At 35.2% G+C, this 17,540-nt stretch overlaps 1 protein-coding gene across 1 annotated transcript in view; it reads right to left on the bottom strand.

Annotated features, from left to right (window-relative positions):
- The window catches only part of MMS22L (MMS22 like, DNA repair protein), a 141,520-nt gene that overhangs the window by 71,158 nt on the left and 52,822 nt on the right, over positions 1-17,540 (bottom strand). Inside the window, exons 13-14 of the mRNA XM_039467936.2 lie at positions 15,941-16,167; positions 13,197-13,706 (exon numbers count right to left, since the gene is read on the bottom strand). Of these exons, the coding sequence (XP_039323870.1) occupies positions 13,197-13,706; positions 15,941-16,167 (737 nt within the window). The remainder of the gene's footprint in view (positions 1-13,196; positions 13,707-15,940; positions 16,168-17,540) is intronic.

Genomic DNA, 17,540 nt, shown 5'->3' with positions numbered 1-17,540 from the left:
CATTACACATTAAAAAAAAAAATTTTTTTTTTTGCTCAGTGGCCACTATGCTAAAGGCATTATATTAGGAATGGGTCAAAAACCATCCAAGATATGTCTCCCTTACACGAACACACACCCATTGATGTTGCCAGGCATAAAGTGTAACAAAGAAATGATTATAAGGTCTTCTAGAAATAATACTTATGATAATGATAGCATTATCTAACATTCACTGAACACTTACTAACAGCCAGGCAATTTGCTAACTACCTTATATTCATTATTGGATATAACTCCCAAAACAATCCAGTGAGGTAGGTGGTATTATCCTCATTTTACAAATAAGTAAGTCAAGATTTCAGCACATAAGTTTTTCCTCACATTATATTAAAAGAATCACTTTATACTTATTTAAGGAAAACTCATATCTACGTAGCAGATTTAGATGGGTATTTGAATACTAATTCCTATACATAAAAAACTAAGGAAATAATCTGTTTCAGCAAAAAACAAAAAAGTGAACACTGCACCGGGAATGGTGGCCTGTAATCTCAGCACTTTGGGAGACCAAGGCAGGTGGATCACCTGAGGTCAGGAGTTCAAGACCTGCCTGGCCAATATGGTAAAAACCCCATCTCTACTAAAAGTACAACAAAATTAGCCGGGTGTGGTGGTGGGCACCTGTAATCCCAGCTACTCTGGAGGCCAAGGCAGGAGAATTGCTTGAACTTGGGAGGCGGATGTTGCAGTGAACAGAGTTGATGCCATTGCCACTGCACTCTAGCCTTAGCAACAAGAGCAAAACTCCCTCTCAGAAAGAGAGAAAAAAAGGGAACACTTCGAAGCTAATATAGTGAGTAGTTTATATTACTGCATGGAATTATAAAATGTGTAATAAAAATACATTTTTTAAATTTCAAGGCTGGTAAAGAGTAAAGTGAAAATAATATATTGTGTGTGTGTATACATTAAAAACCAGTAAATTGTATGGTGTGTGAATCATATACACACACACACAATAAATTAGTATATATAGTATTTCTTTATATATATATATATATATATATATATATATATATATATATACACACACACACACACACTCAGCTGACAGATATATAAAATTAGGAAAAAAGTTTTTCTTTATATATTTTACAATTTATACATTCCTGATATACTAACATTTATTCTGTATTGCCTTAGAGATAACCATGCTTTCTCTGAAGAAAACAAAAATGGCAAATGGATCACTCTTAGTAAGCAACATATCTCTACTTGGTTTTTCAAATATAACCTGGTTACAGATTTTATTTATTACCATGAGGGCGCACTCATGTGTTTCCCCAAAAATTATTGGAACATTGCCCCCAAATTTCCATCAAATTATATATAATGAAACAGCAGACATTTTGAGCAAACTATATAAATAATTCATTTGATTAAAAATTACAAGACCTTCTGAAAGAGGCACTACACATAGAAGGGAACGACCAGTACCAGCCACTCCAAAAACATACCAAACGGTAAAGAGCATCAACACAATGAAGACTCTACATCAACTAACGGGCAAAACAGCCAGCTAGCATCAAAATGGCAGTATCAAATTCACACATAACAATATTAACCCTAAATGTAAATGGACTAAATGCCCCAATCAAAAGACACAGACTGGCAAATTGGATAAAAAGCCAAAACCCATTGGTGTGCTGTGTCCAGGAAACCCATCTCACATGCGAGGATACACAAAGGCTCAAAATAAAGGGATGGAGGAAGATTTACCAAACAAATGGAGAGCAAAAAAAAGCAGGAGTTACAATTCTCATCTCTGATAAAACAGACTTTAAACCAGCAAAGACCAAAAGAGACAAAGAAGGACATTGTATAATGGTAAAAGGACCAATGCAACAAGGGCTAACGATCCTAAATATACACGTACGCAATACAGGAGCACCCACACACATAAGGCAAGTTCTTAATGACTTACAAAGAGACTAAGACTCCCACGCAATAATAGTGGGAGACTTTAATACCCCACTGTCAATATTAAACAGATCAACGAGACAGAAAATTAACAAGGTTATCCAGGATTTGAATACAGACCTGGACCAAGCAAACCTAACAGACAATTATAGAACTCTCCACCCAAAATCCACAGAATATACATTCTTCTCAGCACCACATAATTGGAAGTAAATCACTCCTCAGCAAATGCAAAAGAACTGAAATCATAACAAACAGTCTCTCAGACTACAGTGCAATCAAGTTAGAACTCAGAATGCAGAAACTAACTCAGAACCGCACAGCTTCATGGAAACTGAACAACTTACTCTGGAATGTTGACTGGATAAACAATGAAATGAAGGCAGAAATAAAGACATTCTTCGAAACCAACGGGAATGAAGACACAACATACCAGAATCTCTGGGACACATTTAAAGTGTCTCTAGAGGAAAATATATAGTAAGAAATGCCCACATGAGAAGCAAGGAGAGATCTAAAATCGACACCCCATTGTCAAAATTGAAAGAGCTAGAGGAGCAACATCAAAAAAACTCAAAACCTAGCAGAAGACAGGAAATAACTAAGATCAGAGAAGAACTGAAGGAGATAGAGACACAAAAAAACCCTTCAAAAAATCAATAAATCTAGGAGCTGGTTTTTCGAAAACATCAACAAAATAGAGAGAGTACTAGCCAGATTAATAAAAAGGAAAAGAGAGAATAACCAAATAGATGCAATAAAAAATGATAAAGGGGATATCACCACAGATTCCACAAAAATTCAAACCAAACAACTCTATGCACATAAACTAGTAAACCTGGAAGAAATGTATAAATTCCTGGACACTTGCATTGCCCCAAGCCTAAACTAGGAAGAAGTTGAAACCCTGAATAGACCAATAACAAGGTCTGAAGTCAAGGCAGCAATTAAGAGCCTACCACCCAAAAAAAGCCCAGGTGCAGATGGGTAAACAGCCAAATTCTACCAGACATACAAAGAGGAGATGGTACCATTCCTTATGAAACTATTCCAAATAATTTAAAAGAGGGAATCCTTCCCAAATCATTTTATGAGACCAATATCATCCTGATACCAAAACCTGGCAAAGACTCAACAAGAAGAGAAAACTTCAGGCCAATATCCATGATGAACATAGATGCAAAAACCTTCAATAAAATACTGGCAAGCCAATTGCAACAGCACATCAAAAAGCTTATCCACCATGATCAAGTAGGATTCATTCCAGGTATGCAAGGCTAGTTCAACGTACGCAAGTCTATAAACGTAATTCACCACATACACAGAACCAAAGACAAAAAACATATGATTATCTCAATTGATGCAGAGAAGGCCTTTGACAAAATTCAACAGCCTTTATGCTAAAAACCCTCAATAAACTAGGTATTCATGGAACGTATCTCAAAATAATAAAAGCTATTTACGACAAACCAACAGCCAATATCATACCGAATGGGCAAAAACTGGAAGCATTCCCTTTGAAATCTGACACTAGACAAGGATCTCCCCTCTCACCACTCCTATTCAATTAGTACTGGAAGTTCTAGCCAGAACAAACAGGGAAGAAAAAGAAATAAAGGGTACTCAATTGGAAAGGGGAGTCAAATTGTTTCTGTTTGCAGATGACATGATTGTATATCTAGAAGACCTCATCGTCTCAGCCCAAAATCACCTGAAAATGATAAGTAAATTCAGAAAAGTCTCAGGATACAAAATCAATGTGCAAAAATCATAAGCATTCCTATACACCAGTAACAGACTTAAAGAGGGGCAAATCAAGAACGAATTGCCATTCGCAATTGCTACAAAGAGAATAAAATACCTAGGAATACAACTAACAAGGAACGTAAAGGACCTCTTCAAGGAGAACTACAAACCACTGCTAAACGAAATAAGAGAGGACACAAACAGATGGAGAAACATTCCATGTTCATGGTTAGGAAGAATCAATATCGTGAAAATGGCCATACTGCCCAACGTAATTTACAGATTCAACACTATTCCCATCAATCTACCAATAACCTTCTTCACAGAACTGAAAAAAAAAAAAAAAAAAAAAAAACAACTTAAACTTCATATGGAACCAAAAGAGAGCCCGCATAGCCAAGTCAATTCTAAGCAAAAAGAACAAAACTGGAGGTATCACACTACCGGACTTCAAATCGTACTACAAGACTACAGTAATCAAAACAGCATGGTACTGGTACCAAAACAGAGATATAGACCAATGGAACAGAAAGAGGCCTCGGAGGCAACACAACATATCTACAACCATTCAATCTTCGACAAACCTGACAAAAACAAGCAATGGGGAAAGGATTCTGTTTAATAAATGGTGTTGGGAAAACTGGCTAGCCATGTGCAGAAGGCAGAAACTGGACCCCTTCCTGACACCTTACATTAAAATTAACTCCAGATGGATTAAAGACTTAAACATCAGACCTAACACCATAAAAACTCCAGAAGAAAATCTAGGCAAAACCATTCAGGACATAGGCGTAGGCAAGGACTTCATGACCAAAATACCTAAAGCATTGGCAACAAAAGCCAAAATAGACAAATGGGGCCTAATCAAACTCCACAGCTTCTGCACAGCAAAAGAAACAGTCATTAGAGTAAATCGGCAACCAACAGAATGAGAAAAAATTTTTGCAGTTTACCCATCTGACAAAGGGCTGATATCCAGAATTTACAGAGAACTAAAACAGATTTACAAGAAAAAAACAAACAAGTCCATTCAAAAGTCGGTTAAGAATATGAACAGACACTTTATAAAAGAAGACATACATGAGGCCAACAAACATATGAAAAAATGCTCATCATCACTGGTCATTAGAGAAATGCAAATCAAAACTACATTGAGATACCATCTCACACCAGTCAGAATGGCGATCATTAAAAAACCTGGAGACAACAGATGCTGGAGAGGATGTGTAGAAATAGGATCAATTTTACACTGCTGGTGGGAGTGTAAATTAGTTCAACCATTGTGGAAGACAGTGTGGCGATTCCTTAAGGAACTAGAAATGGAAATTCCATTTGACTCAGCAATCCCATTATTGGGTATATATCCAAAGGATTATAAATCGTTCTACTAGAAGGACATATGCACACAAACGTTCATTGCAGCACAGTTTACAATAGCAAAGACCTGGAACCAATCAAAACGCCCACTTATGATAGACTGGACAGGGAAAACCTGGCACATATACACCATGGAATATTATGCAGCCATCAAAAATGATGAGTTCATGTCCCTTGTAGGTACATGGTTGAACCTGGAAACCATCATTCTCAGCAAACTGATACAAGAACAGAAAACCAAACACCGCATGTTCTCACTCATAGGTGGGTGTTGGAACAATGAGAACACATGGACACAGGAAGGGGAGCACTACACACTGGGGTCTGTTGGGGGTAAATAGAGGAGGAACAGCGGTGGGGTGGGGAGTTTGGGAGAGACAGCATGGGGAGAAATGCCAGATATAGGTGAAGGGGAGGAAGGCAGCAAATCACACTGCCATGTGTGTATATACACAACAATCTTGCATGTTCTTCACATGTACCCCAAAATCTAAAATGCAATTAAAAAAAAAGACCCCCCCCCACAAAAAATAATACAGATATTAGCCGGGTGTGATGGTGGGCACCTGTAATCCCAGCTACTTGAGAGGCTGAGGTAGGAGAATCCCTTGAACCCATTAGGTGGAGGTTGCGGTGAGCTGAGATTGTGCCTCTGCACTCCAGTCTGGTGACAGAGTGAGACTCTGTTACACACTTACACATACACACATACACATAAAATAAATAAATTTAGAATGGGAAGATACTTTTAAAAAACTTTTTCAAAAAAAATATGCAAACTCTCAAAATACTCTTATAAAAAATATACAAACTCTATTTGTACTGTTATAAAAATTATATGAACTCTAAAAATACTGTAATAAAAATATACAAACTCTTTGTACTGTTATAAAAAATACAAACTGTATTTGTACTGTTATAAAAAATATACACACTGTACTGTTATAAAAAATATAAAAATTCTATTTCTGTTAGAAAAAATATACAATCAAAATACTGTTATAAAAAATATACACACTCTATTTGTACTCTGTTAAAAAAAAATCCTATCCAGTTTCAAATTTGTCTGTTGTATACTATTTGTCAATAATTACAAGCTATAACTCATTCATACTAATAGAACACCCAATAACAAAAGAAAAGAATTGCATGCTGTCAAGAGTATCATTTCTATTTTTCCTGAAATATCATGTATATTATTTGGCATACAGCAGACCTTAAAGTGAATAGTTCCTCTTGTACTATCTCCTTTTTTGACTAGGCAATCCCTAGTTCTCTCACAAAAGCAAAGAAAAACCAAAAATCTTTGTGGAGAATAAATAATACCACACCAATAAAACTACTGAGCATAAAAATACTTGAAGAGAATAATAAACACAGTTTTTCTCTACATGCTCATACACACACACCCCTCAAATGTCAAAAGTTATTTATATAACAAATAGATGATCTTCTAGCCTTATAGAAAGAGGAAAAAAGGAATTTAAAAAAATATATATTTTCAAAATGTATTTTGAAGACAAGGAAAACAACCTTAATCTTTTAAGAAGCTGTACTTCAGCACATTGGCTCTCAAAAACCTAATTATCAATTTTGAACTATTTCTTAGTCTCAGTATTTAGCATTTTAGGCAAGTTCTCAACTGCCTTTAGACATCTTTCAAACTAGTCTCTTGTTTAATACAAAATAGGATGTCAGTTGATCAATATCCATTTGGCTTAAATTCATAAGCCCACAACCTCCCTTAAGTGGTAAAACAAACAGGTACAAATTCTGAAAATTTATTGTTTCTTTTTAAACTCCAAATGATATTTGCAGATGCCAAAAGGCGTTTTGAAATCATTCACCCTTACTTCAGTAAAATGAAAAAGGGGGATGGGGAGGAGGGAGAATCTCATGAGGCCTTGTATGTCAAGTTTTTGCCCAGAGCTAATTTTCATAGCTGTGTTATAAAATCCTGAAAATGGAGGTTTATAATGGAAATGCTGACAGACCCTTAACTATAGCAGCATGAATGGATATAATTAAAGGAAAGCTTTTGGCTACAGCTAACTTCACAAATGAAAGACAGCCATTTTTATATTAACCTCAAATAACAGCAAGTGAGAACTAAAAATGTGATTCCAGAGAGGTAATGTGAAATGTTAAAGATGACTGCTAAAACTATTTGACATTCAAAGTTTTAAACACAGGCATTTAGTTAACATAACCAAGTCAGTATTTTCATAATGCTACTTAATCAGCAATAAAGAATACTCTGGTGAGCCATCAGCTCCAGTTAGCAGAAAGAGGTATATGAAGTTATTATTTCTTAACAGCCTAGAGGGAACTGCTTTTCTTTTTAATCAGTGATCTTAGTTCCTTCCTACCTATAATTTCTGTCAAACAGTTACAAAACTATTACCCAGTTCAACACACACACACACACACACACACACACACACACACACTCTCTCTCTCTCTCTTACACACATATTTATCCAAGGACTGGTACCTATTCCCACCTGAATTTGAAAACAGAAGAGTTGGGTAAAGTACTTAATTCTTTCCCTTGTCAGAGATGCAGCCAGGAATAAATATAATCTATATAATCCATCTTCCTTATGTAAACCAAAATTCAAATAATTTACCTCTGCTCTTAACTAAAAGGGGATGGGGGCGTGAAGATTATGCTTTAATTTTTAACAACTATCCAAAATATTTTTGACCTTTCTAAAAGTATTAATAGTATATGGCATACCTAAAAAACTACTATCAAAAAATCTTCAATGAAGTCCCAGATTTGGGGTTAAGAAATTAGGAACACATCTCCGTAACTGAATACCTAAAGAACTTTTTCTTGTTTCCTCTCCCACTCTTCCTCCCTTCTTTCTTTATTTTTAAGGTAAACAATTCTGAATGACCTCTTGGGCCCATCGCCAATAAATTCCAAACTAAAAGCTGGACTGCACTGATAATATTTGGCTTGCAAATGCTAAAAACTGATGGGATAAAATAAACCTATCCAAGTCACAGTTCCTTTTATTATATACAGTAATCTGTGTGCAAATTACTAAAGTACATTAGTGCCTAAAATACAACTGCATTAATAAAGACTTGCATATCGTTGCACGATTTTTATTCATATATTGACCTTATACGTCTATCTGTTAAAACTGCTGATTTGGTCACTATAAGCTGAACATGATTTGATGGGTTTTTTATAGCAATTGTTTTCAATCGTAGTTGATTAGCATAAGACAAAACCAAGACAGACATCTGTGTAAGGAATCAAATGTTATCAACATAAACATCTGATCCTTATTGCATAAGCTAATTCTGAAGGCCAACAGCACAATCCCCTATCACTCGCATTCCAGAGGACAGCAAACTACAAATTCAATCCAGATCCAGTTAAAAGAAACTCTTCATATCAATGCAAACTTAATTTCACTATATATAATTGTCAGTCTTCATCATCCGTTTTTAATTTTGACCTCTGTACTTCTGAATAGTGTCCCACAGACTAACAGACACACATCTTAACTTACAACATACTTGCAAGCATTATTTTTCCAACACTCCTGAAATAACTTTAGCTTTAATGCTAATGGATTTCTACTAAAATAAATTTAAGAAGAAAAACTTTGTTTTTAACACAAGAAGTGAAATTTAAAAGGTGGAATAGTGCTAAAATTTCAAAGAAAAATTATTACAAATAAAATGTGATATATCTGTCTCCACATCTCTCATTTTTTCCAACTGACTCATTAAAAAAAACCTTGCAAAATAATAAAAACGAAGTAATCAAAAGTCTCCAATAAGCAACTACCCTTTTTGTTTGTAGCAAAAACAAAATTTAAAAGCACTCAAAATTATACAAATAGTGGTAATAATTTCACGTTTGCAAACAAGTTTGAAGATTTCATTCATTCAATTATGTCTAATCTATTTTTTTATATATAGTGGTACAGTTAGTTTTGGTTTAGTTACTTGTAAGCTTTTAAAGACAATAAGCTATTTAGGTGACGGTTACACTAAAAGCCCAAACTTTACCACTACACAATATATGCATGTAACAAAACTGTACTTGTAACCTCTAAATCTATAAAAATAAAAAAATATTAGTAAGTTAATTAGAAATATAATGTAAGAAGGCAGCTGTGGCATAGTAGGTTAAGAGTCTGAGTGCCAGTTCTGAAATTTAAATGTGTTATTTTAGATGAGCCACAAAAAGTTTACATGTTTCCATTTTTTTCAACTATAAATAGGGATGGCAGAATTAGTAAAGAATAAAGAAGACAGTATTTATAAGCACTGAATCTTTCAAGAATATGAGAATTATTCTTATGTTTCTAGTTACTACTTTTAAAGAATTACACAGCAAGAAAAGTTCCAGTTAGGAGATTCAAGGTAAGATGAAGTTAGTCAATGAATGTGAAAGAGAGAAAAGTTTCTTTTTTCTTTCTTTTTAATGCCTATTCGGCCTTCAAAATAAGTCTAATTTGCCTATTACCAAGCTTCAACTGACAGTGTTAACAAACTTCTGTGTTTCATTTCTAACTGATTTTTTTTTTTTTTTTTTTTTGAGATGGAGTCATGCAGTGGTGTGATCTTGGCTCACCGCAACCTCTGCCTCCTGGATTCAAGCAATTCTCCTGCCTCAGCCTCCTGAGCATCTGGGGTTACAGGCATGTGCCACCATGCCCAGCTAACTTTTGTATTTTTAGTAGTGATGGGGTTTCACCATGTTGGCCAAGTTGGTCTTGGACTTGACCTCAGGTGATCTGCCCATCTCAGCCTCCCAAAGTGCTGGGATTACAGGCATGAGCCACTGCATCCAGCCTTATTTCTTATATTAGAATGCATGCTTTTTCTACATACACTCCATGCAATGATCTAAAAATGAGAATGGAAGCTTTTTCTTTCTTTTTTTTTTCCAGACACGCTCTCTCCAGGCTGAAGTGCAGTGATGCAATCCTGGTTCACTGTAACCTCCGCCTCCCACATTCAAGCAATTCTGCCTCAGCCTTCCCAGTAGCTGGGACTACAGGCATGGCCATCATGTCCGGCTAATTTTTGCATTTTTGGTAGAGATGGGGTTTTACCATGTTGGCTAGGATGATCTCATCTCTTTACCTCATGATCCGCCCGCCTCAGCCTCCCAAAGTGCTGGGATTACAGGCAGAACCACTCCACCCGACCAGCTTTTTCACACATTATAAGTGAGAGTAAAAACTGATAAAACGGGTTTTTTTTGGTATGAAATTTGGTAACACCTATTCACATTTAAATTGCATATATACCAATTCATTCTAAAGAATTAGTCTACAGGTATACTTCCACAAGTACACAGAAATACATATATAAAGATGTTAAAGAAACAAACTGGTAAACAATATACATTTCCATTATTAGCAGCTGGATCAAGTTTGGCACATCTATACAATGAAACAGTAAGTAGTCATTTAACAGAATTAGGTAGGTTTTCATGTTTTAATGTCAAAAGCTGTTCAGGAAATATCAAGTAAAAAAAAAGAAGTTGCAAAACAAAGATCAGCTACTTTGTGTTTTAAATATAGGGTCAGGTATGGTGGCTCACACCTGTAACCTCAGCACTTTGGAAGGCCGAGGCAGATGGATCACCTGAGGTCAGGCATTTGAGACTAGCCTGGCCAACATGGTGAAACCCCGCTTCTACTAAAATAAAAAAATTAGCTGGGCGTGGTGGTACATGCCTGTAATCCCAGTTACCTGGGATGTGGAGGCAGGAGAATTGCTTGAGCATGGGAGGGGAGAATTGCTTGAGCTGAGAAGTGGAGGGCTGTAGTGAGCGGAGATGGCACCACTGCACTCCAGCCTGGGCGCAGAGGGAGACTCTGTCTCAATGTATTTATATATATATATGTAAGTAGGAGAGATATCTGGAAGGTTCTGTAGAAACCATTTTATTTCTGGGGATTAGAACTAGAGCAATGTATCTCAAACTTGGCACTGCTGAATATGGGCCAGATAATTCTTTTTTGTAGGAGCTGTCCTGAGCACTGTAGAGTGTTTAGCAGCATTTCTGACCTCACCAGTGGTGTCCCCTAGTTGGGACAAACAAAAATGTCTCCAGGCATTGCCAGGTGTTCCCTGGGGGACAAATTCACATCCAGTAGAGAAATAGAGAACTAGAGAATGAAGAAGTAAAGCTAAGGACAGAGATTTACTTGTCACTTTATAGCTCTTTTCTACAACATTTCTACCATGATAATATATTACACAAACAATATAATTTTAACAAAATCCAAAAAAGATTGCCAGAAATTTTTAATTAATGCACTAAATTTAAAGTACTTGCAGGATATGAACTTCTGAGAGAGAAAAAAAAAAACAAAACACAATGTAAGAAGCAATCTAACTGTTAAAAAGAATTAAAAAGGACTTATCCATCTTCAACGGAAAAGGCAGAAAGATATATGGATTCTAGCACTTTTTTCCCCATGACTGCCTCTTCTGAAGATGCCCACAGACTTTCTTCCTTTCTTATTCCTACGCTCTCAAGTCCTTTGGTGACCTGAGTTCTTCATCACCAGGATGGCTTAGACCAACACCCTCCTCTTCCTTCTTGTTTTATATATTCAGAAAAATATATAGACAAACCAAAACTGATACTAGAAATGTAAAAATTTCTAATTTTCCCAAGAAGCACAGGGAATCTCTTAACATTTATTTAAAAACTGAACAAATAAAACAAAGTTGGCATTTGGAAGAAGTATAAAATCTGCCACGAAAATACAGCATAAAGAAAATTGAGTTAGTAATAAAAATAAATTTGATAATATATAAATTTTCAAAATTTGGAAATCTTGCCAAGCTTAGTACCTCCGAAAACCAGATGAAAACATTTATAATGTGATTATCAGGAAGAGGGAAGCAGTCTGTTTGTTATCTTTGGACATTTTTTCAAATATAATCATTTTCTGTGGCAGTGAGTAACTATACTGAGTGGCAGTATTTAACTTCTTAAGAACATGTACTTCAAAGGAAAACCTCTAAGTAAAAAGGGGATAAAGTCAATAAATATCATAACCATTGTTCTTATCCACATCAAGTTTGTGTCTGAGTGTATTTAATATATCTGCTTAATTTAAGTGGATCTGAAAACAGAAGTTTTGTATAGGTTATTAGTGTTGTTAACAGAATTGTCTATGTTAATTTCAGAGAAAACTGGTTTATTTGGAAGAAATTGATGTAGTTAAGGCTATGACTTTGCCGCAAAAATTTAAAGAAAGTCACTTTTTAAAAAAGAGTATATATAGTGTGGCCAAAACTTACTTATGAGCACAAAATCACAAATGCTTCAGTAAAAGCCATCTGAGACATGAGCCCATGATCTTGCTCAGAATATCTGTGATGTATCTCTGGGTAATGACAAAACACCTTTCTGAGAGGTAGCAGGGGAAGGAAGGGCTAAAGGAAGGCATGGCTCTCAGACTGCACCAGAGCTGCTCTTTAGTTTACTTCTGCAGTTTGTGTTTGCACATAAGCTTTCTTTTGAAAAGCTACTGTTTGAAAAACAGCTTGAAGACTACAGGTTAATATCACTAATTTGAAAATCCAAATTCCAAAATGCTCCAAAATCCAAAACTTTTTGAGCACCAACATGATACTACAAATAGAAAATTATATCTGACCTTATGGGATGTGTTGCAGTCAAAACTTGGTTTCATGAACAAAATTATTCAAAATGCTGCATAAAATTATCTTCAGGCTATGTGTATAAGATGTCATATATATGAAACAAAACTGAATTTTATGTTTAGACTTGGGTCCCCTCCTCAAAATATCTCATTATGTATATGCAAATATTCCAAAGTCAAAACAAACCCAAAATTCAAAACACTTCTTGTCCCAAGCATTTCATATAATAGCATTTAGTACACAGATATACTCAGTCTGTACCGATTTATGCCCATATAGTATAAAACTAAATCTTTCCTCTACATTTGGATTTAATACACATGTATTAAATGTGTATGTAAATATGTATATGTATGTGTGTGTGTGTGTATATAAATTTAATATAAAATCCATATAAGTAATGATATAAAACAAATCATAAATTGGCATACAACTGAAAACCATACCTGATTCTGGCCAGAACAGCCTGTAGAAAGCTCAATACTGTCCTAAGTTCAGACTCTTGGCATGCTCGCAGAAGCATACTAAATCCATCATTAAGCAGTTTTTCATGGGAAGGATACAAGCAATAGCTGGTCTCAAACACTTCTTGAACACCGTCAATGTATATGGAAAGAAGTGTCCACACAGTCTGTCTCTGTATCATTTCCTCATTCTTAGACACCAAGAATTCCTTTGCTTTCTCCCGGAAAGCACATGCAAATTTCTCAGCCAAAACACCAATGTCCAGATTTTTCTGGGCATACATCAAGAGGAAGGCCATGTGACCCTTCCAAATGAGGGCTCTCTGAGATGTTATAAAAGAAGGTTTGAGGAAATTCAGGAGATCTAAAACATGACTTGCTACATCTTCTACTTCCGCAACAGCTGCTAACAGTAGAAAAAGGCTAAAAAAGTTCTGTAGACCAACTTCAGTTAGTTCTTCCATTCTTTTTTGATGGAATTTTGAATATATTCTGTAAAACATTAAAAAATGCTTTAACAAAATTTTTCATTCATGAAAACCTATCTCTTAAAAGAAAATTTGGTTCAATACTCATGACAGTCTCATTACTTTACATTTTAAGTTAATTATTCATTTTGATATTGCCTTGTCATTTTTCTTTACTTAGAAAACAAACTCACATAATGGCCCTACCTAGAAATTTTCCAGTAATGCAGCAAATCACGGGTAAGTGAATCAAAGGATTCAACAGTTTTCCCCAAAGGATAGTAGAAATGTTTTCATATAGTACATGGCTTTTCCTTACATTCAAGTCCCTCATCACCTTTCTTTTCTTATTTCTATTAGTAAATAAGAAAGAATATATAATCTTTTAAGTACAATTTGATATATTTTTACAGAAATCTTAACAGGACAATTTTATATAACAGTTTTCCTTAAACTCTTTCTCCCTGCACCCCTCACAAAGACTTGTTATTGTTTTAGTTATACCTTAAGACAATACAAGGTGCTAGAAAAATTATTTTTAGCCATCTGCAAAGAACTAAGTATTTAAAAATTCTTCTATCAATACTATTTAATACAATTGTTGACCCAATATTTAATACAATAGATACTAATATAGCTAATAGTTGACATACTTTTCTTTCATCAATTAAGAGATTAGAATTGAAAACAATTCATCTGAATTCCTACTTACAGATTAAGACTTTTTTCGAGAAGGAGTTTTGCTCTTGTTGCCCAGGCTGGAGTGTAGTGGCACGATCTTGGCTCACTGCAACCTCCGCCTCCCAGGTTCAAGTGATTCTCCTGCCTTAGCCTTTCAAATAGCTGGGATTACAGACATGCACTACCATGCCCAGCTTTGTATTTTTAGTAGAAACGGGGTTTCACCATGTTGGCCAGGCTGGTTTCAAATTCCTGACCTCAGGTGATCCACCCGCCTCAACCACCCAAAGTCCTGGAATTGCAGGCCTGAGCCACCACTCTTGAGTGCAGTGGCACAATTTTGGCTCACTGCAGCCTCCACCTCAATTTCAAGTGATTATCCTGCCCTAGCCTCCTGAGTAGCTGGGATTATAGGCATGCACCACCACACTTGGCTACTTTTTTTTTTTTTAAAGTAGAGACACAGTTTCATCATGTTGTCCAGGCTTGTCTCAAACTCCTGACCTCAAGTGATACACCTGCCTCAGCCTTCCAAAGTGCTGGGATTACAGGTGTGAGCCACCACACCTGACCTTAAGTTTTGTAATGTCTATAACTGGTTTATTCAGAACAGAAATGACTAATGCTCTTGAGAGTTAAATGTTTACAAATAACTACTTAAGAGCTGACAAATTCTTAAAAGTAAAGATCTGTTTAATTATCTTTGTATTCTCTACTACTATCCCCACTCCAATGCGTGACATATAGTATGCATCTAATAAAGACTTGTTACTGAATAAATTCCAATGGCTTCTATTAGCCATAAAGTTCTGAGTACTGTCTTCCATAAATTGCTTATGATTCAAAAACAAACTGTCAAATAGCGCATTAAGAAAAATCTGTTTGAGCCACGTGATTCTTGAAGATTTAACAAAGAGGCTGCCATTTAAAACAGTATATAATAAATAAAAAATCCAAACTATATCACCATACCCTTATAAGAATTACTCACTGTGGGACTCAAACAGGAATTTCATTAAGTGATTCTTGGGAAGTCCCTACCTAGTATTCTCTTCCTTAAGAGGTCCCAATAAATAAGCTGAGCAAGTGGTAGATGGTGGTATACTGCAAAAGAAGGCTAAGAAAAGGGCTAATACAGGCAAAGGAAGTAGAAAAAAGACAAATTAAAAGTATACTCATTGAACAAACAAAACTCTCAAAAGAGAGAAAACAATGGATTAATGTGACCAAAGTTTATTTTATCAGAAATGAAAACAGCATAATTCCCAAATGAGAACATTAGTTATCTGGTTCTACTATACTCTGGTTAAAACAAACAAACAAACAAACAAACCAACACACACAGCACTTCTGAACTGTTGGGTTCAAAGAACACAAAAGTTTTATATGTTGAAATTATTACCCACCAATGTACAACTTGAAGATGTTTGTTCCTATCACTTTTAATAAAATGCATATAATGGATTACCTAGTAACATTATAATTAAGACTCTGACCCTAAGTAAACGTAACAAAATACAAGTAGTAATACTTCTCCAAATGTATCAGTGCACATTCATGAGGAAATATTGCATATACCTTCCTTTGACTTGTTTCCAAGGATGGGGGCCATTATTCTTCATTGCTTTTGTAACAACTTTTGCCAGAATGCAAAGAAAAATAGTATAACTACTGCTGGATTTATACAGGTCCCGATCTTGTTTATCGCAACAGCAGGTCTTGACCATTTCAAGCATAGACAAGGGTGACTTCATGGTATTACTGAGGCCTTTAAAAGGAAGCCAAGAAATACTGAAGGAACTATTCTAAGAGAAAAAAAAAGTAGGAAACAATTAATTATTAGTCTCTTAGTAAGTAAAATGGTAAGCTGCAAATCCCAGTTAGGTGGTTCATCAAAAGTTTGACTCATCTTAATCACAAAAATTACATAACCATGATCCCCTAAAATAAAAATTCCACGAAAGTATAGAGCATCAGGAGGTGTTCAAATTTGGGATGGCCCCTAAAATGTATTTTTCACAGTTGAGTTGTCCAAATTAGGATAGAAAGAAGACTCATACATTGCATTCAGTGATATTCATGGACCCTTTGGCTCTTTAAGTTTCCCAATGTTTTTGTTGAACCACTTGTTTTTAATATCAGGTCATTTGTTGTCTGTAATTTCCTATGTTCTAAAGTTAGCTGCATGTATGGCTCTAGTGTTACTTAACAATCTTTTATCCCCTATCTTTTCTGTAAATTGGTGGCTATATCTAGAGGTTTCATCAGATTCATGTTGACTTCTTTGACAAGTATTTTTCATTTGGTAGGACTGAGTACTTTCTATTGCATTTAGTAAAAAGGCACATAAGTTGTGACTTTTTGTGATGTTAAGATTGGTTAGGTTATCAGCCTAGTCCAAACATGTAAGTGGTCCCACCAGCGTTTTACTTAACGGTTTTAGTAGCATTGATGATCATTGTTCAGGATGAATCATTTCATTAAATGTACAAAATGGTGACTTTTAATTTTATCATACCCTCTTAATTAGCTCATCAGAAATTTGGTTACTCTAAAATATAGTTTGTATTTTCTTTAATTTACAGTTTTCAGAATGAGGCCTTTTTTTTTTTTTTTTTTTTTCAAAATAACTTTTTACAAGGAAGCATAAACTCAGAGATTTAAGCATATTTGACACGTTTTAATTCTTATGCTCAAATTTTCCTATTCTGTGGGTAATGGACATTCTTTCAAGGTGGCTCTTGTGTCCTTCTGACATGACTCTAGCTTAATATGATATATTTCCTGCTTTCTGGTAGACAAGACACCCCAGACTCACCTTGTACACATCTTGCCTCAGGACTAGAATCAGTCATTTCTCCAACTAGCCTAAAATTATTCTTTAGGGAAAGGTATTTTTTCTAATTTTTAATAAACTCCATTATCCACAAATCCAAACTTCTAATTTACTTGTAAATCTTCCATTGCCATTTTCTATTTTGACTGAGGGGTTCACTAATTATTTATCCCCAAACCCAAACATCACAAATCTCCTCTCTATATACAAGTAACTAAATCATTTAAACGTAACTTTAAAATTTTTATCTTCCAAATTCACCTTCTCCTTTCTAAATTTTTTGTCCTTATTTCAGTTCTCAGCCATAGCATTATTTGTTCATATAACCTACATTAAACTACT

This window comes from Saimiri boliviensis, chromosome 4 (assembly GCF_048565385.1).
Source record: "Saimiri boliviensis isolate mSaiBol1 chromosome 4, mSaiBol1.pri, whole genome shotgun sequence".
In the NCBI taxonomy this organism is placed as follows: Eukaryota; Metazoa; Chordata; class Mammalia; order Primates; family Cebidae; genus Saimiri; species Saimiri boliviensis.
This window is presented reverse-complemented; position numbering and strand designations above follow the sequence as displayed.